The sequence below is a fragment of the Lynx rufus genome, unplaced genomic scaffold (assembly GCF_022079265.1).
Source record: "Lynx rufus isolate CCGP_SWC_20201006 ecotype Redwood Valley unplaced genomic scaffold, mLynRuf1.p SCAF_9, whole genome shotgun sequence".
Classification (NCBI taxonomy): domain Eukaryota; kingdom Metazoa; phylum Chordata; class Mammalia; order Carnivora; family Felidae; genus Lynx; species Lynx rufus.
In genome coordinates, this window is record NW_025814897.1 from 30,863,131 (window position 1) to 30,886,347 (window position 23,217).

The following is a 23,217-nucleotide window of genomic DNA, read 5'->3' on the forward strand; positions in this document are numbered from 1 at the left end:
CCCCCATCAAGCGACATTTCCCGTGAGTGTCAAAGGGCTACCTTTACCCTGTCAGACAGCGATCGAACGTTGTATATATTCGAATGTGGATGGTAGCCTAACGTTTATAGAACTAAAACAATAAAGGAAAACAAACAAAAAAGCACTCAGAAAGTGTATCTGCAGTTCTTTTAATTCTACGGGACGCCTGGCCCCAAATTCTGGCAAAACGCCGTAACTGCCATGTCAACTAAGGGAAAGGCCGGCCGCCCTTTCTACCACTGCACATGCGCTGTGAGCACACCTTCCGGCAGCCGGGTGGTGAAAGCTACAGAGGCGGAGGCGAGCGCATGCGCGCTGTGTCTTCAGCGCGTCCGGGCTGGAGACTGCGCCCCCCTCTGCACCTCCGCCCGAAGCTGCCGAAGCACCTCGGTGCGTTGCACCTCCAGAGGCCAGGGCTGGCTATCTGTGCTGCTCAGCGCCGCTCCCCACCCGGTGGGCGGCTGTGGCCACGCACGCCAGGGATCTGCACTGCCCCCCTCCAATTGCATTGACCGCCCTCGCCCCTCACTGCCGCCGGCGGCTCGGGCTCACTGGACACTGGCGAGCAGCGGTGCACTGGTACCCGGGCGCTGCAGCCGGCCCTCCCCCCTCCCCGTGGAGTCGGGAGTAGTGCAGTCGCCCGCCGTCTGGCAGCGGAGCTGGGTCCCGCGTCCAGCCCTCCGGCCTTTGCTTAGGGCCCCTGATCCGCAAAGAGGAGCGGTCTTACCGAGGCCGGCCCGGCCCAGCCCGGCGGTGAGATGAGCTTCTTCGGCTTCGGGCAGAGCGTGGAGGTGGAAATCTTGCTGAATGATGCGGAGAGTAGGAAGCGGGCCGAGCACAAGACAGAGGATGGGAAGAAGGAGAAATATTTCCTCTTCTACGACGGAGAGACGGTCTCCGGGAAGGTGAGCCTCGCACTCAAGAACCCCAACAAGCGGCTGGAGCACCAGGGCATCAAGATCGAGTTCATCGGGCAGATCGGTGAGTGGGCACCCGGGCCTTCCTCCCGGCCGCGTACGCCGGCCCAGAGCGCCGACTTGGAGGCGGGGGGAGCGGGGTGGTTCGGGGCCCAGCTCCGATGAGGCCTGTGGGAGTCTCTTGTCCACTGCAGTCTGAGGCCCGCCCGCCGGCGACAGCCCCTGCGTTGCCGGCTTCCCTGCCAAAAGTGACAGCGCACCGCGAGGGCGGTGGGGGTGGCTGAGGAAGACAGGGAGCCTCCCCGCCGAGAGCCTCATTGTTGTGGGTACCTTGCCCTGAGATACTCTAGTTCCTTCAAACTGCCGCTCAGCTTTGCTTCCTGCCTCCAGGATTTCCGAGTGAGACGCTCTCCTGCCATAGCCTGCAGGTGGGTTTGTTAGGGGGAGACCTTGATCCAGTACTGCTTTTACCATTGTCTGGACATCCACAGCTGTCAGATCCAAGTTAAGTTGGTCCTCTGTGCCTCACTAAGTTCACTGCCATCCACCCACTTTTCCTTTTAGATGTGGTGATGGAGAGGGCTCCCCACCCTTCTCCTGTCTCACCTTAGCTCTGATCCCCTCTGTTAGAGATAGAAAAAAGTTATCTCAAAGCTAAGGAAGGGTGTTTTGAGAAAACAGCTCTGCAGTCTTCAATCTTTCTGTCTACTTAGCTAGTGTTTCTAAGATTTATTAGAATGCTAGTTTTCAGTTGACGAATTTTCTTCTTACAAAGAAATGATCCTTCTAAGTCCAAAATTAAATGATCGGGGCGCCTGGGTGGCTCAGTCGGTTAAGTGACCAACATTGGCTCTGGTCATGATCTCACGGTTCACGAGTTTAAGCCCAGCATCAGACTCTGGTTGCTAACAGCTCAGAGCCTGGAGCCCGCTTCAATTCTGTCTCCCTCTCTCTCTGCCCCTTCCCCACTCGTTCTCTGTTTCTCTCTCTCCTTCAAAAAAAAAAAAAAAAAAAAGATCATAATTTCTCGATGCTCTAACAATCTTCAAACATGATTATTAATAATTAAAACTAGACTTTAAAAGGTGGTAACAATATAGAAGATTTTGAAGCTGCCAGTGAAGGTGGGGTTGTCTCTAATGCTAAGACTATTTGAAGTCTTGTGTTTTTAAAAACTCTCAGGTACTTCTGAAATGCATGGTCTGTGTCATTAGGTCAGGAGTAGATTCACAGTAAATACTCCTGTGGGCTGAAAAAAGCTTCTGTCAAAGGATTCATACCCTATAACACACTCTGCATGTATAACCCTGTTCTTAAGGACTTCCTGAGAAAGCTCGTCAAATACTTTCTCTCACATCCTGAGAGTTCAACAAAGAATCTGTTCTCTCTGTTTTACAGAGGCAGGAAACACTGGCACAAGTAGGAGGAATCCTGGGAAAAAGAGTCTATGTGGATAGTGCTCTGGCTGAAGTATTTGCCTCTGGTACTTAAGAAAATGAAATCAGGTCAAATACTGGCTCTTTACATAGGAAACTTTTTTGTTATTTTAAATCCAGAATATGAGTGGCCTTTTATGTAGCTGAAGGGGGCTTGAGAGTGAATTTTATACCCTCTGTTTTCCTGCCTCTAGCTTGGATAGTGTTTCAACAGTAGTACTGTTGACATTTTGGGCCTGATAATTCTTTGTTGTCACCTGACATTTAGCAGGATATTTACCCTGGCCTCAACCCACCAGATACCAGAAACACCCCTAAAAGGCACCCACAAAGATGTCTTGAGATATTGCCTTATATCCTGTGGAGAGTAAAAGCACATCTAGTAAAGGACCACTAGGTATATGGGGTGAATCCAAAACATTTTATGCTAAGCATATGGTATGAGATAGTTGAGAAGTCCTTGCCTACTGAGCATCTGTATTTTCAAGTAGTTTTAAAGCTACTGCATGGATTCTTTGGCTCTGTAATACAAGTGTAAACAGGCACACTCTGTGTCTTATACCATCACTACAGGTGATGATACCTCATCAATACGTGAAAGGTGATCAGAATGTCCCCCACCCAGCAGTGTGACATGAGCTGTTCTTGGGGAACGGGGACAAGGCCTCCCTCTAGTTCAAGTGAAAGGAAGTTGCAGAAGCTGCTTGCTGGGCCTGCCCTGCCTGGTGTCTTGTCTAACTCCTTGAATCCCAGGACAGCAGCCCTGCCAGGTTTTCTACCAACCTTTTATCTTTCCTTGATAACTCTTCCCAAGCCTCTGAGCACTGTGGGCAGTGTTAACCCTGTGACTTTGAGGAAGCTGTGTCCCTCTCTGGGCCTCAGCTTTTTCACCTGTAAGGTAGCAATAACAGTCAGCTTGTGAGAATAATGTTGAGCTGTCAAGGGATTCTTCTTCATGAAGAGTATGATCTATTTTTGTTGACAGTCTACTGACCTCAGGGCACCAGAGCGAGGCTAGTGAGTAACTTTGCTGAGGTTGTGGTCCCGTGGTTTTCTCCTTCATTGCATCTTTGACTATGAATGAACTGGGTGGAGCTTTGGTGGAGTTCCTTGGTCTGGCTCTATGAGTGACATACAGTATAGATTTTACTGTACTGGAGTAAGAAAGTTGATATCATTGTGCTCTGTTCACCTTCCTTGTTGATTTCCATTTTAGTTCAAAAGCATTCTTGTAAACCATAGTCTCTTGGGTTTGTTTCTTTCTTTTTTCCTTCTCTCCTTCCTTTCTTACAGGGAACAGTTCCACAGCTTGAAAATCAAGTGCTTTACATAATCTTTTTATCTTTATGATTAATTTCTTTTTCCTCCTGATGAATATATATTTGTCCCACCTGTGTATTCATTTGAAGGACAGACTGGTACATGATTAAGGGTCAAGCAGACAAGGTGACTTAAATTAGATAGGGCTCAGTTTATAATAGCACAGTCTTTGCTAGGGTCTTGTGAAGACCAGAGATAATATACGTGATGTGCAGGTCTTGGCACACATCATAGGTACGCAGTAAAAGGGAGTTAAGATGATCATTGTCATTTTCTCTTGACTCATCAAGAAGTTTCCAGGCACTAGACCTTTAACACATGTTACCTTGCAGTCACCCTGATTTCTGTGCAGACCATCCATAAGAAATGTTTGGACCAGGTTTGCCTCCCCTTTGGTCTGCTTGTTTGTCTCCCCACCATTGCCTTCCACTGTTTTCTGAAAGGTGTGTTAGTGCAAGTAAAAACCTATGAGAGGGACTCTACACAGAGTCTTTGCTGAGACAGCTATTTGGCCTTCTGTTGCATTGGACCTCTTTGGACCCCATTCCTCATAGTTGCCCAGACCCTACTTAGAAAAGCTGCTCAGTCTTGATTTTGGAGGTCCTACCTCCAAAAGGAAGAGGGTAACTTTTGTTTCTTGTCCCTTCTCTATAACTTGCTCTCGCAGTCTCATCCGCACTCTTATATTCTGATGATTCCCAACCTCTTTCTTTGTCCTGACCTGAACTCTACTGAGTTCCATGCCTGTGTTTCCAACTGCCTGCTAGGCACCTCCACCTGGATACCCCATAGGTCCCTCTGAAACACATCCAAAACAAAACCCCTTTCTCTCTGTGCTCCAGCCTCAGCCCTGCTTCTTGTCCTGTTTGCTCCACTGTGGCCTATGTCACCTGTGTCCATTCAGCCTCAAAAATCTGGAAGCCATCTTAGACTAACTCCTCCCACATGCCCAGCTGGCTCTCCAACAACTCTCTGATATGTCCCTATTCTGTGGTTCCTCTCCATGCCAATGCTACTGCCTTTTGTAACTCTTTTGACAGCCCCCTCCTAACTGGCCTTCCTGCCTTTCCCTCCCTCATCTTTCAGTTCATTCTTGTCTTTCAGTTCAGTAAGAATGAACTTTCTAAAAGGCAGTTCTGACATTGTCAGTCCCCTCCTTAAAATTCTGCTCATCAACTTTCTATTGGTTGAAGGGCAAAAGTGTACCCAGCTCCTTCCTGAGTGGCCCTGCCTTTCTGTCCAGCCTCATCTCTCCCTTACCTTTCATCCTCACCCTTGTAACTTCCTTAAAATATGTTTCTTTTAGAATCTTGGCATCTTCCCTTTGTGAAAATCTTTCTGCAAGGTATGACCTTCTTCCCAGGCTCATACTCATTCTGAAAGCCCCCAGCAAACATGATATCCAGATGACTTAAGCCTTTCTTCCACTGTTCTTCTACAGGCCTTCCTCACTGAAAACCAGTGCGGTAGCTAATCTCTAGTCTCAGTGGCTAGCACAAAGTAGGTGCTCAATAAATAATTGCTAATGGTACATGGTCAGATCTAGGAATCAAAGGCTGTGTTCCAGATTTTTTCTTCCAACTCCTCCTAGATAAACCAGAGTTACTTGAATGAAGGAAAGGGAGAGTGCAGATTTGCTTTGCTGCTTACTGTTAGGAGACAGGGTTTCCTGCTGGTGCTGGTGGCTGAGGCATTGGTGAGCTAGGTGTGGCCCTTACTCCAGGCCACTGAGAACTAAGATGACTTACCCACTGACAGTCACCCATGCACAGCATCTTCACTGAGGGAACTAGGTACAGAAACATTAAAGCGGGTGTCAGTTTGCTTGCTTTTGCATGTTTCTTTGATCAAATTTTCTTATTCCAAGTTGAGGCAGGTTTCTCCCTGAGTATAAGAAAATATGAGTTGTGATCCACTCAGTCCTACACCAACTGCTTGGATGTTGCACTTTGAATGGTGCCCCCTGAGAGTATAAGAAGGTCTTATTTATTCACCTGTGTTGTATATGTTTTCTGTTACTTTCAGTAAGTTTTTGAGACATATTGGGTTTCTTCCTGCACCTAGTATACTTTTTCCAATGGCTTGGTCTGTTGTAACAAAACCAACAAATGTGTGGTGAGGGCATCTCCCGTGTCACTGTGACAGCTAATGGCCTACATTTTTTTTTTTAATATTATGAAATATTTATTTATTTATTTATTTATTTATTTATTTTAATGTGAAATTTATTGTCAAATTGGTTTCCACACAACACCCAGTGCTCCTCCCAACAGGTGCCCTACATTTTTAGAAGAATGCAGTGTGGTATATAAGGAGCATAGAGGGAAGTTTTTTAATTGTTAAGAGAGACCGTTTTTCCACTGCACTCATTTGGGGGGACTCTAACGCAGGACATAAGGCAGAGCTGGACCACCTTGGAGACTAATGGGGTTAAATAAACCAAAGGTAATTAGAAGGTCAAAATTACAAGGGAGAACAGACATGATTACTCCTGTCTTCCAAAGCCAAATAAACAATATTTGGATTTTTAAAAAAGTTTTTAAAATTAATGCCACTAGATGGATCTGAACCCATCAGTACTAGTCAAGTGTATACTTCTAAAAACTCCAGAGGCTTTCTGTATTTTAATTCATTAACCCATGAAAAGCTAACTAAAAGGCAATTGAGATTAAATGGATTGATTCTAGCCTAGTAGTGAGTTGTTGCAGGGCTTAAAGAGCCCTGGAGAGCTGTATCTTGCTGGGGATGGGGAGCCCAGGGCTGTTACCGCTCCAGTGTCTGGGAGATCTGGGTGGATGTGGCCAGCGTGAATCTTGACTGGATTGCCAGTCCGCAAACAGTGGCTGGGAAAATCAGGATGAAGACAAGGCTCTTTGGAAGTCTTTTTGCCCTTGCTGACTTAACTTTCTTCTAAGACCTGCGTGAAGCTTGGACCAGATGTGGTTCCAGCCCTGTAGCAGGTCTCAGGTCGTCTCTAATGGTGACCCTGTGATGCAAAGCTGGCTCAATTTCCTTCCAAAGTGGCAAATTCACTCCTTATCCGTTGGTGGCAAGTTTCATCATGAAAACATCCCAACTACAAAAGTTACTTCCTCCTATTGGACTGAGAAAGACAATCAAGACAGGGAAGTTACCACAACAAAAAACATGGCCAGTTCCTACTTCTAGCTTGAAATGGCTTGTTGCTGAGGGCTTTGGAGTTTGGAGAGAACTAGAGATGAATTGTCACTGCATCTTTGAAATAGATACAGGCCATTTATAGTCTCTTGACAGCTTAAACCTCTTGCTAAAACAGCATTGGGATTTCTGTTCTAATTTATGTGAGAGAAAACCAGACTTTCTGGCAAATAGTGAAGTATGGCTGCTATTTCTGCCCCTTTGCACCACAATGTTTGCAAAAGCATTGCAAATGGCTTATAAATTATAAATTAAAAAGCCCAGTCCAGCCCCACTCAGACTACACACTGGCCACTGTTCCATGACAATTAATGTAGGAGCTAGTATTAACATGTGTCCAGGGAGAAAAGCACTAAGGAGAATGTTACACTATGCAGGGAAGGACCTCTCTTACCAAAGGTGGCCACAGCCAGGTGCCCTTGCTGGGTCAGGCAGAATGTTGCTAGGATCCCCAGATGCTGGCAGTCTGCATGTTCTCTGAACGCTCTCAGGTCCTTCTCTGTTCTGTTTCTCATGTTGCCTTTGGGCTCTGTGATCACAGTTGTATATTTTTCCATCCTTCTCTTTCCATCCTTTTCTTGACTCTGGGATTTCTCATTTAAAGATCATGGATACTAGGGCTCTGCCTTGCCCTAACCCTGAAACTATGGGCAGAGTCCAGTGCTTGGGAGCTAAGACACCAGGTCCCCCAGTTAAGGGGTCAGTTCCCACATAGGCTCCAGGACCATCAACAAGGACTTGTATAGCAGCAGATCCAGGAGAGTAAGTGAAGGTGCCCTTGTCACCGAGGCTCTTCCCACCTACTCACTGCACTTCCTTGCATTTATTGGCGGGGGGGGGGGGGGGGGGGAGCGCGGCACAGTTCTTGGATTTTAAAACTAGCAATGGATTGCTCACCTTTCCCTGTCCTTTCCCTTATTGTTTGTAAGTGTCATCTCCCATTTAGTGACTTTGTGGAGTATTACTCACCACCCAGAATGCTACTTGCTACTGATTCCATTTAGTGTTTGGAAGAGAGAATGGATTGTTTGTAACATAAAGTGGATCAAAGTGTAACTACATAGGAAATCAGCAGCAAGCTGTAATCACAGAATACAATGTAAATTAATGCAGAAGTGGCACTAGTTTGGGATTAACCATGCTGCTGCCACCTTCCTGAGTTGCATAAATCTTAACGACAGAGCCCACTTTGCTTTAGAATGCTTCCTTGTCTGGCGGGGGGGGGGGGGGGGAGAGGGGGAAAGGCTTCTCATGGAATAGGTTTGTCAGAACCAGCTCCTCAGGCAGCAAGGGGTTGATTTTGCACTCAGACTGAAAGCACTGCTTGAAACCATTTTCTCTTTCTGGGCATGGTTCTCCCCTGGGGCAGGGCTGGACACTGCATTTCTTGGGCCCAAAGTTTCAGTCCTGATCAGGGCTTACATCTTGTGCTGTCTGAGGCTGACCTGAGCAAATGCATCTCTGCCCCACTGCCCTGATGCTCTGGTTATCCCTGAGAGAGCTTACCTGCTGTGCTCTGGAGATATGGGAGCTGGTTTGGTAGGCGGTTGTCCCAGACACTCCTCTCCATGGACCTGTTTCTTTATCCCCAAGCAGCCAGTAGCAGAAGGAGTGAGTGTACTCCACCTGCTCCATGTTCCCAGTTGGTTTACCCTATCACAGTTTGCAGCCTCACATAGGACCGGAGCCCAGAAATGCTTGAGATGTGGTACCTTGACTGTAATGTGGCCATATATACTCATAGTCAGTATTAAGTGTCCCCTCTGCACAGCCAGGTACTGAGGAGGTGCCAGGAACCTGGGGATATAGGCCTTATCTCTAAAGACCATGCATATAGAGTATCCTCAAATAGCAAAGTACAAATAGGTACAAAATAATATAGAATAAATTGATAACATGAACTTATAATTAAGACTCGAATGCCAGAACTATTTCTAGAGGAGGAAGAATTTAGAGCAGTGCTGCTTCTCAAAGTGTGGTCCCTGGACCAGCAGTACTAGCATCCCCTGAGGGCTTGTTAGAAATGCATATTCTTGGGCCTCACCCCAGACACTACAAGTGAGGCTGAGCAATCTGGTTTTAACAAACTCTCCAAGTGATTTTGGCACTCCCTGAAGTAGAGGAACCCCTGATTTAGATGGAGGGAATAACATTAAAACTTCTGCGTCAAATTGGCCACATGGATTCCCTTGAGGGATAGTAGCAGCCAGCAGCTAATATGTTTTGAGTATTTACTATCTATTGGGTACTATTCTGAGTCCTTTACCTGCATTACTTCCTCTAATTCTTATAGAACCTTACGAAGTGGGTTATGTTATTACTCCCATTGTACCAGGTCATAAAAACAGATTCATTCTAGCAGGAGATCTCTAATCTCAGCTTTGCAGCCAACTCAGATTCTAAGCCAATCATTTAACCATGCTATGTCTCAGTTTCCTTCTCTGTTAAATGGGTGACAAGGCCTGTCCTAGATACTTCAGAAGATTATTATAAGGAAGATAGGATTAAATAACTATGAATATGCTTTCAAAAGTTAGAAACAGTTTTAGAAATGTTTTTAAAACAGTGTGGTGTTTTTGTTACCGGTTCCCCCGATATATCTCTTAAAGTACCAGCCTGATGTGCTAGAGCAGAGTTATATTGGGTTTTTACTGTGCCACAGAATTTCTCTATATAAAACCGAGTGTTTGGAAAGTGGGGAGGGAAGGAGACCAGTATATGGAGAATGCAGTGCAAGAGCGGGATTAGGGAAAGAAAAGGAGTCAAAAACAAGGCTGGGGGAAGTTTGTTTTGGAGAGAGGTCTCTCAGAAGCGGGGGTCCTGCAGCCTGGGATCCCCCTTGTTAAGCCCTGTGTAGCTTGGGGTCCGGTTGTAGAGGCTGACGCTCTCTCTCCAGAGCTCTACTATGACCGTGGGAACCACCATGAGTTTGTGTCCCTGGTGAAGGATTTGGCCCGGCCCGGAGAAATTAGCCAATCACAGGCCTTCGACTTTGAATTCACCCACGTGGAGAAGCCCTATGAGTCATACACAGGCCAGAATGTGAAGCTCCGGTAAGTTGTTAAGTTGTGTCTGCTGTTTCCCCACCTTGTCCCTGCTGTTTCCCCACCTCACCCCTGAAGCTGTCTACATTTGAGTCTTTTTATATAGGTATTGAGAAGGAAGAGAACTGAGAGCAGTGGCATGCTGGTAAATGTTTAACAATGGACTCTCTGGGAGGAGAAGCCCTAGTTTATAGCATTTGTCAGTTTCTGTCATGTAAATATTCCTACCGTGGCCAATTTCAAGCTCCCAACCTGAGGTGCCTGATTACAGAGTTGGGGAGAGATGTACGGTAATCACCTTTACATAGCATTACTGTCAGACACTAGATTTTAATTCTCCTAAGAGCAGACAAAATCGGTAAACTGTAGCAAGATTATTAAGAAGCAATGAGTTTTGAGTATGTATTAACTTTGTTTTTAATAGAATCCATTTAAGTTTAGGTAATTTAGGTTTTTTTAATTTATGTTTATTTTAGAGAGAGAGAGAGAGAGGGAGTGGGAGAGAGAGGGAGGGAGGGAGGGAGGGAGGGAGGGAAGGGCAAAGAGAGAGGGAGTCACAGAATCCGAAGCAGGCTCCAGGCTCTGAGCTGTCAGCACAGAGCCCAATATGGGGCTCAAACTCACAGACCACAAGATCATGACCTGAGCCGAGTCAGACGCCCAATCGACTGAGCCACCCAGGCACCCCAAGTTTAGATAATGTTTAAAAATTGCTATATTTAACAACCAGTTTATAAAATTCCTGAAAACTGAATAGTCAGCTTTCATACACTGGGATGAGCTGTATCCCAGCACACCATGGGCTGCACATCAGGACCTGCGAATCCTCGGTCCATCTCTGCCACACAGCAGCAGTGGGATCCTGAGCTCTTGCTTGAAAAGTAGGTAATAGATTTGGATTCTAGTTCTGGGTCTGTCCTCCACCTTTTGGGGTGACAGGAGAATAAAACATAACACAGATTTTCAAAAAATTTAATAAACACAATTTAAGTACATGGGACTGTTTTTATTCTTCTGGTTTCTGAGGATAGGGACTGATTCCAGGGGCCTCTTGGGTTAAAAAAAAAAAAAAATCCAGGGGGCGCCTGGGTGGCTCAGTTGGTTAAGTGTCTAACTTCACCTCAGGTCACGATCTCATGGTCCGTGGGTTTGAGCCCCACATTGGGGCTCTGTGCTGACAGCTCAGAGCTTGGAGCCTGTTTCACATTCTGTGTCTCCCTTTCTCTCTGCCCCTCTCCTGCTCACCCTCTGTCTCTCTCTCTCTCTCTCTCTCTCTCTCTCTCTCTCAAAAATAAACATTAAAAAAATTTTTTAAAAAATTAAAAAATCCAGAGCAGCTCTAGACTCTTGGATGTAACTTGAGATTATGTGAAGTTACTGGGATAAAGCCAACTTCCTCCATCACTCTGGACACCTGGCTCCAGGTTTGATGCCACCGCCACCTTAAGATCAGCTCATCTTTATCACCTCAAGGCCTGGTTTTCGGATGGTGCTACAGCAAGACCTTTCCTCTCCTTCTGTCTCCCTGGTCTCCCCTCTTCCGTCAGAAGAGTGATTGTAGGCTCTTCTTTTTCAATCTTTGCAGAGAGGTCTAAACACTGACGTTACCCAAACTAAAGACAGTGTTTCCTAATTGCATTCAGAAAAGGCTACAACAGTAGCCTGTCTAGTTGTCACCTAAACTTGCCTGTGGGACTTACTGTTATTTAATTTAGTATTTTCAGTGGATTGCTCTTAAATGTTTTTAAGTCAGAAATAAAGATGTTGAAAAGAGTGGTGATACTTCAGAATATGAAAAATAGGATTACCATATGATCCAGGAATTCCATTCATGGGTACACACCCAAAGTGAAAGCAAGGGCTCAAACATCAGTGTACACCCACACTCATAGCAGATTGTTCACAATAGCCAGGTGGACCAACGTAAGTTCCATTAGCAGATAAATGGATACACATACAGTGGAATATTATTCAGCTCTAAAAAAGGAAGAAAATCCTGTCATATGCTACAACATGGATGAACCTTGAAAACCTTATGCTAAGTGAAATCAGCCAGCATAAAAAGACAAATACTGTATGATTTCACAACAATGTGAATGTGCTTAATGCCACTGAAGTATGATTAAAATGTTAAATTTTGTTGTATATATTGTAGGGGAGGAAAAGGGTTTTTTTCCCTTTTTCGATCTTAGGTCGACTGGCTGAGGTTCTGCAAATCAGACTGACAGAAGACAGGCTAGCAAGAGAGAAGCAGACCAGTTGATTCACATGTGCATTGTGCATACACACAGCGATTGGTCATGCAACGGGGTGGTTAGAACTCGGAGCTTACATGAGCATCTTAACAGAATAATAATTTCACAGAGAAATGACGAAACAAAGGAAAGGGACTTTGAGCTTTTAGGGGCAACAAATTCTGGGAAGGTAAATATATGGGGGAAACAAATGGAAAGTAAGAGTTTGTTTAGTAAGATTTGTTATGTAGATTTCTCTAGTGCAGTCTCTGGGCTGATAACAGTTGTCTCTGATGATTAAGAATGTTCTGCTCTTCCTGCTAGAGAGTGGGGAGGGCAGAGAGTTTTTCTTGTGTCTGCTTCTTATTGCTGTATATAATCCTGTACCAGAGTGGCATATTTTGGAGTGGCATACTCTAAATCCCTTCTGTATTTTACCACACACATGCACACACAAAATGAATAAAAGAGAAAAAAGTGTTGCTGTCCAATTAGATGAAGACTTCAGGATTCATGTTGAGAAAGAGAGGAAGTCAAGAAGAGAAAATTAGTTAAGGGAAGTTTATAAATTTCAGTTCCAGATTAAGGGCTTTTATCTTATCAGGCAGAGGGAAAACATGAAAAGATCATTCTGGACTCCTCTTTCTTTATATTTGGTTGAGGGAGTGGTTCTTTTGGACAATTAGTTTAAAGTCAACCCACACTATTTGATGAATGGTGCAGAGACAAAATTGTTAGAAGGCTAGTATGAGGTTCTTCCTAAGCATCTTACCTTAGTAGACACAATGGGACCAGGCAGAAAATGAGGAATTTAATAGATATCAATAGAATTGACCAGTGAGTGGAGATGCAAACATATGGCTATCAGGAAGAAGAGATGACTTATATTTTAAATGATTCATCCAATTTTAAAGCCTGCAGCACTGGCAGAATGTGTGAAAGTTCACTAGACAGTTGGAAATTCAAGCCTGGCACTCAGGACAGAGAAATGCACTGTTGGGAGTCCTCTGCTCAGGGGTAAAAGCTGGTACATTTTTCAAGAAGGAGAGCTGAGGGAGAAGAGCCCAGGCAGGATCTATTGGGGCATTTGGTGGGGGGATAAGAGGTTGGGGTGGGGAGAGAAGCAGGGTAAAGCCCTCTTGTGGAACTATGGGAAGAGCATTTCAAGGAAGAGGAGGAAGTATTATACACTCCAGTGTAGAAACAAGCTAAAAGAAAAGACCGCTGGATTTAGAAACTAGGGGACCATGTGTCACCTTCAGGAGGACAGTTTCTGGTGGTGGAGACAGAAGCCAGGGGTGAGTAGTAGTGACTGGAAAGAAGCTGCAGTAGTTAGAACAGGACCCCTCAGTGACAGCTGTTCCAGAAGAACGGTCAAGAGTGTAAGACCTGGAATGTTGGGGAATTGATGAGTTTGGGACTTTGTATAAACTCAAAGAAGGAGGACTTTATTAGAGAGAGATTCAATTTGTTGAGAAAATTGGAAAACTTGAAGAGTCAAAATACCAGACAGTGGTTCTCCACCAAGGCTCCTGTATTAGAATCACCTGGGTGGTTTTAAAAAATGTTGATGCCTATGTCCCTCTGTGGAGCAGTTACATGTCAGCTCTGCCTGGCATCAGGATTTTGGAAGCTGCTCCACCCCCCCCCAGGGTGATTATAATGTGCACCCAGAGTGAAAGTCATTCTGCCTGATGGAGGAGGAGAAAGGTCTTGAGAGACCGAGGTGCCGTTGGAAGGAGGAAAGGATGGGCAAAGATACAGATGCACATTTAAGCCCTAAGTTAGACACAGCACAAAGCAGAGAAGGGAGAGAATTAGAAATCTTGACTTGGAAGGCCTTCCTCTTCTCAGTAGAGTAAAAGCTGTGAATCCCACAGAGAAGGGGAGAGGAGGCTTGAAAGCCTGAACAATTAGAAAAGGGTTAGGGACAAATAAGTCTTGGGGAATGTGGCAGAAGTTACTGAGATGAATAAAAGGGTTGCCAAGCATCAGTCAGGGCCACACAGAGGAGAGTAGCCTAAATGTGCAGTCGATCTGGTTAGCAGTTTTCTCCAGGAACAGTTGACAGGTGATGCAGATTATCTAAGTTTATTTTAGAAGAAGATATTAAAAGGGTGTTCATTCACTGGGTATTAGCACAAAGTAAGTCCAGGGGACATGGATGCTGGGGATCGGCTGCACTAGGGTGGCTGACTGGAGAGGTCAGGCTTGGCTTACTAAGCCCTTCAGGGGCCATGTCTCTGTTCTTCCCTACTTGTCTCTTACTGCAGCAACACCTCCCCAAGGATCCACAGTTCAGCCAGAGACTATCTTTGTTCAGGACCTCTCCCACCTCTGCTGCTTTACTTGTAAGGTCTGCTCTGCCTGAGTGCCCTTTTCTCTCTCTCTAGCACTTGATTCCTCTATCTGATTTAGCACTTGCTCTGTGTTCTAATTTTTCTGTTTGTTGACCCACCCTCCCCAGTGGACCGTGAGCTTCCCATGAGACTATATCTTATTCATCCTGTGCCAAACAATAAACGTTTGCTGAATGAAGAGCTGACTTACTTTCTCCATTCCCTATTTCTCCCGTTTAACTCGAGGGACTTGAAAAATGCTTATTGATTGAATATTGTTAAGTAGACAGGCATGCAAATAGAAGAGTGTAAGACAAATCCCTGTGCCTGAAGAGCCAGGAGTTAGTTGAAGAAGTAAAACCCGTACACAAATATACATGGTAGGCAGTGGTAAGGAGCATGAAAGGCATAGGATAACTTGCTATAGGCATATAAAACAGAAACCATTTTTATTTAGGGCAGTGTTCTCAGCTCAGAGGATGGGCTTGAAAAGGGATTTGAGGGAAGGTCTTTGAACTCCCTGGAGCTATAATTACAAAATTTCATGTTATAAGTGCATATGTTCATTTTTGTTTGTTTTGTTTGTTTGTTTTTCCGGGAGAACGGTCCACTGAGGTAAATTCTCAAAGGAATACAAAGCCCCAAAGGTGAACCACCGTAAGGGCTTTTCTCCAGTGGCCCTGTTTGGTGAGTAAATCAAGGCAGCATCTAGAAACCAGAAGTGTTCACAATACGTCTATCTCCTATAGGTATTTCCTTCGAGCCACCATCAGCCGCCGTCTCAATGATGTTGTCAAAGAGATGGACATTGTAGTTCATACACTCAGCACATATCCAGAGCTGAACTCTTCCATCAAGATGGAGGTTGGGATTGAGGACTGCCTGCACATTGAGTTTGAGTATAATAAGTCCAAGTAAGTATCTGGGGCCTCATGGTTGTGAACTATTGAGGGAGGTTAATAAGATAGTACTTAATGAGAACGCAAGCTGGTGGAGTCCTGGCCTTGGCTGGCTTGAAGTGACGTGTTCACTGACATGGTACCATGAATATATGTGCCAGGCTGGTGAAAGGTAGATAGAGTAGGAAATCAAACTTCATTCTACTTAAACTAAACTGTTTGCAGTTAAAAAGGTACATTTAAGTCAAATACCCCGCATTGTCTTTCAGAGTCAAGCTAGACAAACTTTGAAGTTGTTTTGGTACAGCTCTTGCCTTCTACTGATGACCACGAAGCATCTCAGAATACCATTCCTGTTATCATTTGTGTCTGATCTACAATATGTCTTTACAGATCAATGTGAAGAAACCAAACACTGGCCACAGTTTGTTGCTTCCTCCTGAGCTTAAATGAATTGTAGCAAAGAACACCTCTTTATAAATGTCTTTAAATTTTAGCTGGCAAGTTGGGAAGCCATGTCTATTTTAAACTGTGTTTGCTGTCTGAACGTGAAACTATTTAAGTGCTTGTAAATCACAAAACTTACTGACACTTCAAAAATGTACCACAGACATCTTTCTTTTCAGTATATACATTCCTGAAAACGTTTGAAAATCAAACATGCAAAGTAAAAGTGTATTCTATTCACAGAGAGCTAAAAAAAGAAATTAGAGTCTCTAACTAGGGTTCTCACTAGGGAGACCCTCACATCAGACCCACTGTTTTCAAGAGCAACAGGGTTGTCGGGGGGAGGCAGGGGGGTGTTGTTGAGCCAATTGGCTCTCCTGTGAAGGGAGAGGAACAGGGCTTTTTAAAAAACTAGCAACATACATAGTTCCTAGAACAGGGGTGAGGGAAAGGCATATTTTTTTCCCCTGCCCTGGAACCACTTGTGACCCAGAACGGGCCCTGCTTGGCTGGTCCCACCTATGGAATGGGGTGAGGCGAGCTGGGAGGGGGTGTTGATCTGCCCCAGGCAAGGACACATAAGGAAACAGCCTTCTTCCACTTTCTCCTCACAGTCTCAGGGCTCTTTGGGCCTTCTGGAAAGGAGCCACCAAAAGTGCATGCCCACCAGTGCTCTAGCCACCTGGTAAAAGGGGTAGTTGTCAGGCAGTGCTACCTTGTGGAGCTCAAAATAGCTGTCAGTCAGCAATATGTTCAGGACCAAGCATGGTATGTGAAAGGCACTTCAGGGAGTCTATTTCATAACATCAAGAACTGGGTGTTCAGACCTGTCCTGCCCTCTCAGCAGGCTGTGCTGTGCAAAAGCAGTCTAATGGAGAGCCTAATCCCATTCTGCCATTAAGGATTGCCCTTGGGGTAAGATTAGCAGGTAACACTTTTATGCTTCAGGTTTCTCACCTGAAAACTGGAGTCCTGGATCAGGATAATGGGTTTCAAACACATACAGAAAGGATGAAGTGAAAGAAGAGCCAGGAACCAGGGTTCTATGCCTTCCAAAGGAGTGATACTTTTATGTTTTTCACATTTTAGTGCTTCCATGTAGGATTTCATTGAGAATAAAGGAATTTCCAGGGGCACCTGGGTAGCTCAGTTGAGAGTCCAGCTTCAGTTCAGGTCAGGATCTCAAGATTCATGGGTTCGAGCCCCATGTTGGGCTCTGTGCTGACAGCTCAGAGCCTGGAGCTTGCTTCGGATTCTGTGTCTCCCTCTTTCTTTTCCCCTCCCCCTCTCGTGTTCTATCTCTCTCTCTCTCAAAAATAAACATTAAGAAAGATTTAGAAGAAAAATGTTTAGTTTTTCAAAATTTGAAAACCCCTAGAATCTATGATCTCTCAGCATTCCTTCTAAAATGCTGGGAATGGCCTACATGCTGCTTTTGTAAGTGTTCTTAGGTTATCTACTGAGAGTGTCTGCAGTCTTCCCAGTTAGACTGTAAGCAGAAAGGCAGAATGAAATAGAGGGGAGAAGACAAGCCTAGAAATTAGGCACCTGGGCTTACACCCTGTGTCTGTCCCCTACTCAAATCTGGTGCAGGTTTGAACCAGGGGTTCAAGATAGGGGTTCTATCTTCTTTGAACTTTCTTTTCTTCACCTGTAATATAAGGAGGTTGAATTCTAAAGTCCCTGCCAATACTTACGTCCATGATTCTGAGCTTCAGGTTTGAAGATTTTCCCCTCTGCCTGCATGTGCACACACAGACCACTGGTACTACAGAATGACTCAAAAGCTTGAAAGGTCAGAAAGCATCGTGCAGCATGGCCGAATTCACAACAGCTCACAGAGCACACACCATGTCAACAGGGCCCAGAGAGAAGGTGCCCATGGAGCAGTATGCATGCCCTGGCCTGTCACATCCACAGCAGACGAAGCTGCTTGCTGCAGGCCACCAAGGCCCACTTCCCAAAAGACGTCTTGTGGAGTTCAGAGACAGAGAGCAAGACCTGGTTCCTGTATTTGTGGGGCTGGACTCCCATACATCAGGACATCTGAGACAACACATACACAAATACACAAGGCATAAACAGAATTAAAGCACTGGAGAGATAGATCAGATGAGCATATAACATGCAGGAAAGATGTCCTGTGCTTACATACGGAAGAATGGAAGGGATAGGGACTACTGTGATTCAAGTAAAGAGCATAGTGGGAAATCATTCTGCAGTGGCAGTTGTGGTGAAAATATGAGTGAGTGTGCACCATGACTCCCCATCTTTAGCCAGCCTGCATGGCGGCGCCCCTGTCCTGAAACCCAGAAGGCCTGGAAATGTGCACAGGTCAGTTGCTGTACACACATCTTGTTTTCTGTGCTTTCTTTTCCCCAGATACCACTTGAAAGATGTCATTGTAGGGAAGATCTACTTCCTGTTGGTGAGAATCAAAATCAAGCACATGGAGATAGATATCATCAAGCGGGAAACGACGGGCACAGGCCCCAATGTGTACCATGAAAACGACACGATAGCCAAGTATGAGATCATGGATGGGGCGCCTGTGAGAGGTGAGCATCCTGGCCCCCAAGCCCACAGCCACCTCCCCTGTTCTCCCAGGCCCAGCATGGAATTATGGAGGGGCCTGGGGTGGTTATACTGCTAAAGTAAGATTGCCTATTCACCTATAATTTCTCATCTCTAATTGTTTATTGTGGATCCCAATAAAGAGGAAAAGAAGGGCTGGGTATATGGAACTCCAAGCTCCTTCTCTACCTTCACCCAGAAGAGCTCCACCTTGGCCTCGTTTACACATTGAGCTTGTACTGGAGATTTCATCTTAAGAGTTACACGTCTTAAAAACAACAACAACAACAACAACAAAAGCTTGAAAAGTACTGGTTTAGCAGATAGTTTGCACATTTTACCTACTGACATTCTTTGCTACTAGGGAGCAAGATATTAATGCAGAATAATCATTTTTGTTCCTTAGTTCTAGCTCTTATGAAATGACTCATTCTCTGAATTCATTCACCAAGTGCACATACTCCATCCAGCACTACCAGGTGCCACAGACCACACCAGGAACGGGACAGAAACAGTGCGCCTCCGCCCCACCCACCCCAGAGCTGACATTACATCTGGAGTGAATGGAGTTGCAAGCTTTGTTATTTGGGGAGTCTGTGATTATTTGGGAGTAGCAATCATTTATGTTCTTCTGGCCCTGCAGCCATTGATGATGAAGAATATATTTTTTTCATTTAGAAGTGCTTGGTGATGCCAAGGTTTTATTCAGTTTATTCCTACATGTCTTCCATGTGGAAGGAGGGGACAATGACAGCCGATTCTTGGGCATCATCATTCTAGGTCCTTGTGGGGGGATAGGACTGAACTCTCCTGACTCTCTGCCTGTTCCATTTTTTTCACCAGCTGTACAAGTAAACCCACTTGTCATTTCCCCTGAGAAATAAAACAAAACAGTAGATAATTAAAAGTGCATTTATATTTAGCTTAGGCTACATTATAAGTTTGGCCTTTCTCAGTAGAATTACTGTCCTAATTTCATTTCTCTTAAATTAGGAAAGGCACAGTGTTAGAGCTGGAAGGGACCTAAAATATCATGTAGTCTGATTCCACAATTTTCCACATGAGAAAATTAGGGTCCAGAGAAAGCAATGGACTTACACAGAAGTCATACAACTGGTTAATGGAGAACTGGGACCAGAATGAGGATTTTCTCTTTTTCAGATCACTATACCACCCTGTTTTTCCATCTTAGAGTGGGATGTGTTTTGCGGGGCATACACCATTTAGGTTGGAGGAAGGTGGCATTGAAATTGCTGACTGACATGATGAGTTAGCTGGGGCTTGGCAATTGGCCTGTTAAAACACAACAACTAGACACATTACATATAATCGAAAGATGCCTAGCAGTAGTATCCTGTGCTGTTCATACTCACTGGTCTCTATGTTGGAACAGTGAGAGAAGATGCAACAGGACCTGGAATCGAATTGCAGTCACGTTTTTGCTTCAGAAGATCACTGAGCCACAGAGTGCAACTTCCCAAAGGCTAGAAGTATTCCCTTGAGTGTGCCATGACACGCTCAGGTGGCGCCTCCCTTGCTGTGGGCAGAGAGTGACTTGGTGTAAGGTAGGGTGGGTCACTTTGCCCTTTGCTCTGACTTCTGCCTGGCCCTTCCAGGAGAGTCCATCCCGATCCGGCTCTTCCTGGCGGGCTACGAGCTCACCCCCACCATGCGGGACATCAACAAGAAGTTTTCCGTGCGCTATTACCTCAACCTGGTGCTGATAGACGAGGAGGAACGACGCTACTTCAAACAGCAGGTGAGGCCCAGGTACCTCCCTGAGACCCCTGGCTGCCCTAGAGCGAGCACAGGAAGGGCATCATCCCTGTGAAGATCAGGTTCCATTTCTGACGGATTAAGTGGAGTGGTATAGGGGAGAGAGTTTATTAGTCTCTGTGCCACTTGTTGGTTCACTGAGAGGGAATCCCATGACAAGAATGAGGGTCCCTACTTGACACCTCAAATTCGCTTTTGCAGGCCCAAGGCCAGTGACCACTCTGCCCTTCCTGCCCACACCAGAAGGAGCCCTGGGTGGTGTGGACAGTGGCTATCTTTGGTGAGAGAGGAACAGAGGAGGTTTTGCTAAGATTCCTGGGAGAAAGTTAGAGCCTCTGGGAACCCCACCCTCATGCCTCCCTCTCAAGATATCATGTCACCTCCTTCTCCCAATTCTGCAGGAAGTGGTGTTGTGGCGGAAGGGTGACATTGTACGGAAGAGCATGTCCCATCAGGCAGCCATTGCCTCACAGCGCTTCGAAGGCACAACCTCCCTGGGTGAGGTGCGGACCCCCAGCCAGCTGTCTGACAACAACAGCAGGCAGTAGGCCCCCAGGGCCAAGAAGCTGCTGGGCTTCCACCCAGCACCCCTGTCTACCAAACACCAGCGGCTGGGGGAGGGGAGGACGGTGTGATGTTCAACTGACCCGTTACTTGCAACCTGAAAACAAATCATGTTTTGACTTAAATTCTTTTTTTCTGAAGAACCTAAGGGGCTTGGGTTGGGAGGCAGTCTCCTTGAGATTCTGCGGCTGATGTGAGAACAGGGAGAGGTAGCATTCTGGTAGCTGGTCTCTCTGGGGAAAAGAGCCTTTTGTTGAGGCCTTCCATGGGGGGCTGCCTCACACCTTGCAGGGGAGCAAAGAGCAGGCATCCTTGGATCCTGGGTCTCTGAGCTTCCTGATACAGGATCTGAGCATGTCCCTGGGATTCTGAACTGCCAGCGGGGCCAGGGGGTAGTCCTATCTTATTCTCCCCTCTGCTGTGTCTGAGGTAGTGGCCAAAGAAGCTGGTCCTTCCCCATCCTAAATGGCAGCAGGGAGACTCAAGATCAGGAAGCTACCTCTTTGGGAGTCTTGGATGTGGTGCTTTGACGTTTCCACAAGCCACCTCCTTTCTGGCCTTTCTCTCACTGCTGGGACCCAAGCACCTCCCTTCTCCATCTTCTACGGACTCTTGTCAGTAACGTCCTGGAACAGAAGCTTGTGGAAGGGCCTTTGGCTGTTGTCCCCTCACCTGTGAGAAATTCTGGGCACAGAGACACCTGGGGTTAGTGTCATGCATGGATGGCAGCAGTGTTGGATATAAGAGGCCAAGCCAGAAGTGTGGTGACTATGTGTGGTTGCAGTCTGCCTGCACCCCATGACTGCACTCTCCAGCCCTGAGGGCTGGGTGGCTCTAGGATACTGCTGTGTGCCACAGCAAGCCCAAATAAGGGCATGTGTTTCCTTTAAGAGATCCCGGGAAGGCCTTGATCTCTTTGCTTCCCTAAGAATGGATCCTCATCACTCCTTGCTCTCCCTTCATTTAATTTGTGGGAAGTAGGGCTTCTAAGTTTTGTTCTTACTGTCACCCATGCCCCTTCATTCTCTGAGTTTCAGGAGGGAGAGGAGAGCCTCAGCAGAAGACTCTGCTACACAACTTCAGAATAATTCTGCTTGCCAAATTATGTCTTCACCTTCACCAGTTGGCTGACCAGACTTTAGGACCATTGATGTTTTTGTTTAAAAACATACAGAAACTCTTGCGGGTATTCTTGTTACATGAAAGGAAAGGGGACCTTCCCTCTGTTGCACTGTGCTCGGGCCTATTGGAGTAAAGGTGTTGACATCCTTTTCTGCCTCATCTGGAAATGACCTATTGGCCTTCCTTCCCTTCAGGCAGACCCCATTGGCCAATAAGTCCAATATCTGTGGGTCTGAGTTCTCTATAGTTTGGAAAGCAGGGGGTTTTGTTCCTTTGTCATCTTTTATTGTGGAAAATGGGGACTCCTCTTTTCCTCAGAAATCAGTGTAGTCGTGGGCCTCTGACTGGGCAGGGCTCATGGGTCAGGACTGAGACTGGGGGGAGAAGACACTGGGATGACACTAGAGGTTGACTGGGGACAGCAGAACCACAGAAGGTAAGGTGGCTCCCCCACATGCTGGACCCCAAGTTCAGGTGCGACGGACAATCTCATGGGAAGAGAATCACCCATCCAGCTGCCCCTGGATTATCAAGTTTGGAGTTTAAGGATATGGGGGAGGCAGATTGTGTGCTCCTTGTCTTTTCCAGATCATGAGATTAGGCTCTGGTGTGCCTCCCATAACAGCTGGTATTCTAACTAGAAAGTTCCTCTGCCTCCCAACTGATAACCCAAATTCATTTTCCAACTTTCCTAACATCTTAAACTTTTTTTTCTGGGAGAACTAGAAGATAGAATTTGCTTTTATTCTCTCAGGAGCTGTGCACAAGCCAGGTCTTCTGTTTTCTCTCACTCTGCCCCCATTCTCTACTTCTCTATGCGACTGTGGAAGTGAGAGGAGGGACCGCCCCCTCCTTTAAAGGTCCCCATACCTGGGAGTGCATAGGTACTAAACCAAGCAGTGCAACTTGTAATTAAGCAGCTGCAGTGTTTACATGTTTCTTAATGTGTCGTCTTTTCAATGGCTGTATTTTAAAAAAAAAAAAGAAGAAGAAAAAAGAACACTTGTTTCAATTGTCTCTCTGATTAAAGGAAGCCCCTGTGGCTTGGAGGCATTGTGCCCATGGTCCACCAGGTTCTGTGGTTTCTTCTGTCTTATACTGTCTTATACTCACACAAAAGGGGAGACAGACACCCACCCTGATCCAACATGACACCTGCCCTCTCTGTGGCTGTGGCCCCTGGCGAACACTGATGTTTTATTCACACCCATTTTAGATAAGCATATGCTGAGAAAGGAATCCCAGCTGTATTCTCACCTGGCAACCTGTGCTGATGTTGCTGGTGGTTTAAAGCCCTATGGGACCCAGATGACTTCAGGGGCACCTGAGGAAGGCTGGTGTAGAAAG

At 45.9% G+C, this 23,217-nt stretch overlaps 1 protein-coding gene across 1 annotated transcript; it reads left to right on the forward strand.

The window, feature by feature from the left end:
- Positions 1 to 385: 385 nt before the first annotated feature.
- VPS26B (VPS26 retromer complex component B) lies at positions 386 to 22,942 on the forward strand. Its single transcript, XM_047070211.1, has 6 exons — positions 386 to 1,002; positions 9,768 to 9,924; positions 15,238 to 15,402; positions 18,217 to 18,392; positions 20,025 to 20,167; positions 20,586 to 22,942. The coding sequence occupies exons 1-6, from the start codon at positions 780 to 782 to the stop codon at positions 20,730 to 20,732; spliced, it is 1,011 nt and encodes a 336-aa protein (XP_046926167.1). The 5' UTR covers positions 386 to 779; the 3' UTR covers positions 20,733 to 22,942.
- The last annotated feature ends 275 nt before the right edge of the window (positions 22,943 to 23,217 follow it).

What these genes read in the sequence shown, in the direction of transcription:
- VPS26B (XM_047070211.1), top strand. Translation starts at nt 780, where the DNA reads ATGAGCTTCTTCGGCTTCGGGCAGAGCGTGGAGGTGGAAATCTTGCTG. An exon ending in CGAGTTCATCGGGCAGATCG is followed by an intron (nt 1,003 to 9,767) that starts GTGAGTGGGCAC and finishes CTCTCTCTCCAG; the next exon opens with AGCTCTACTATGACCGTGGG. An exon ending in GGCCAGAATGTGAAGCTCCG is followed by an intron (nt 9,925 to 15,237) that starts GTAAGTTGTTAA and finishes TATCTCCTATAG; the next exon opens with GTATTTCCTTCGAGCCACCA.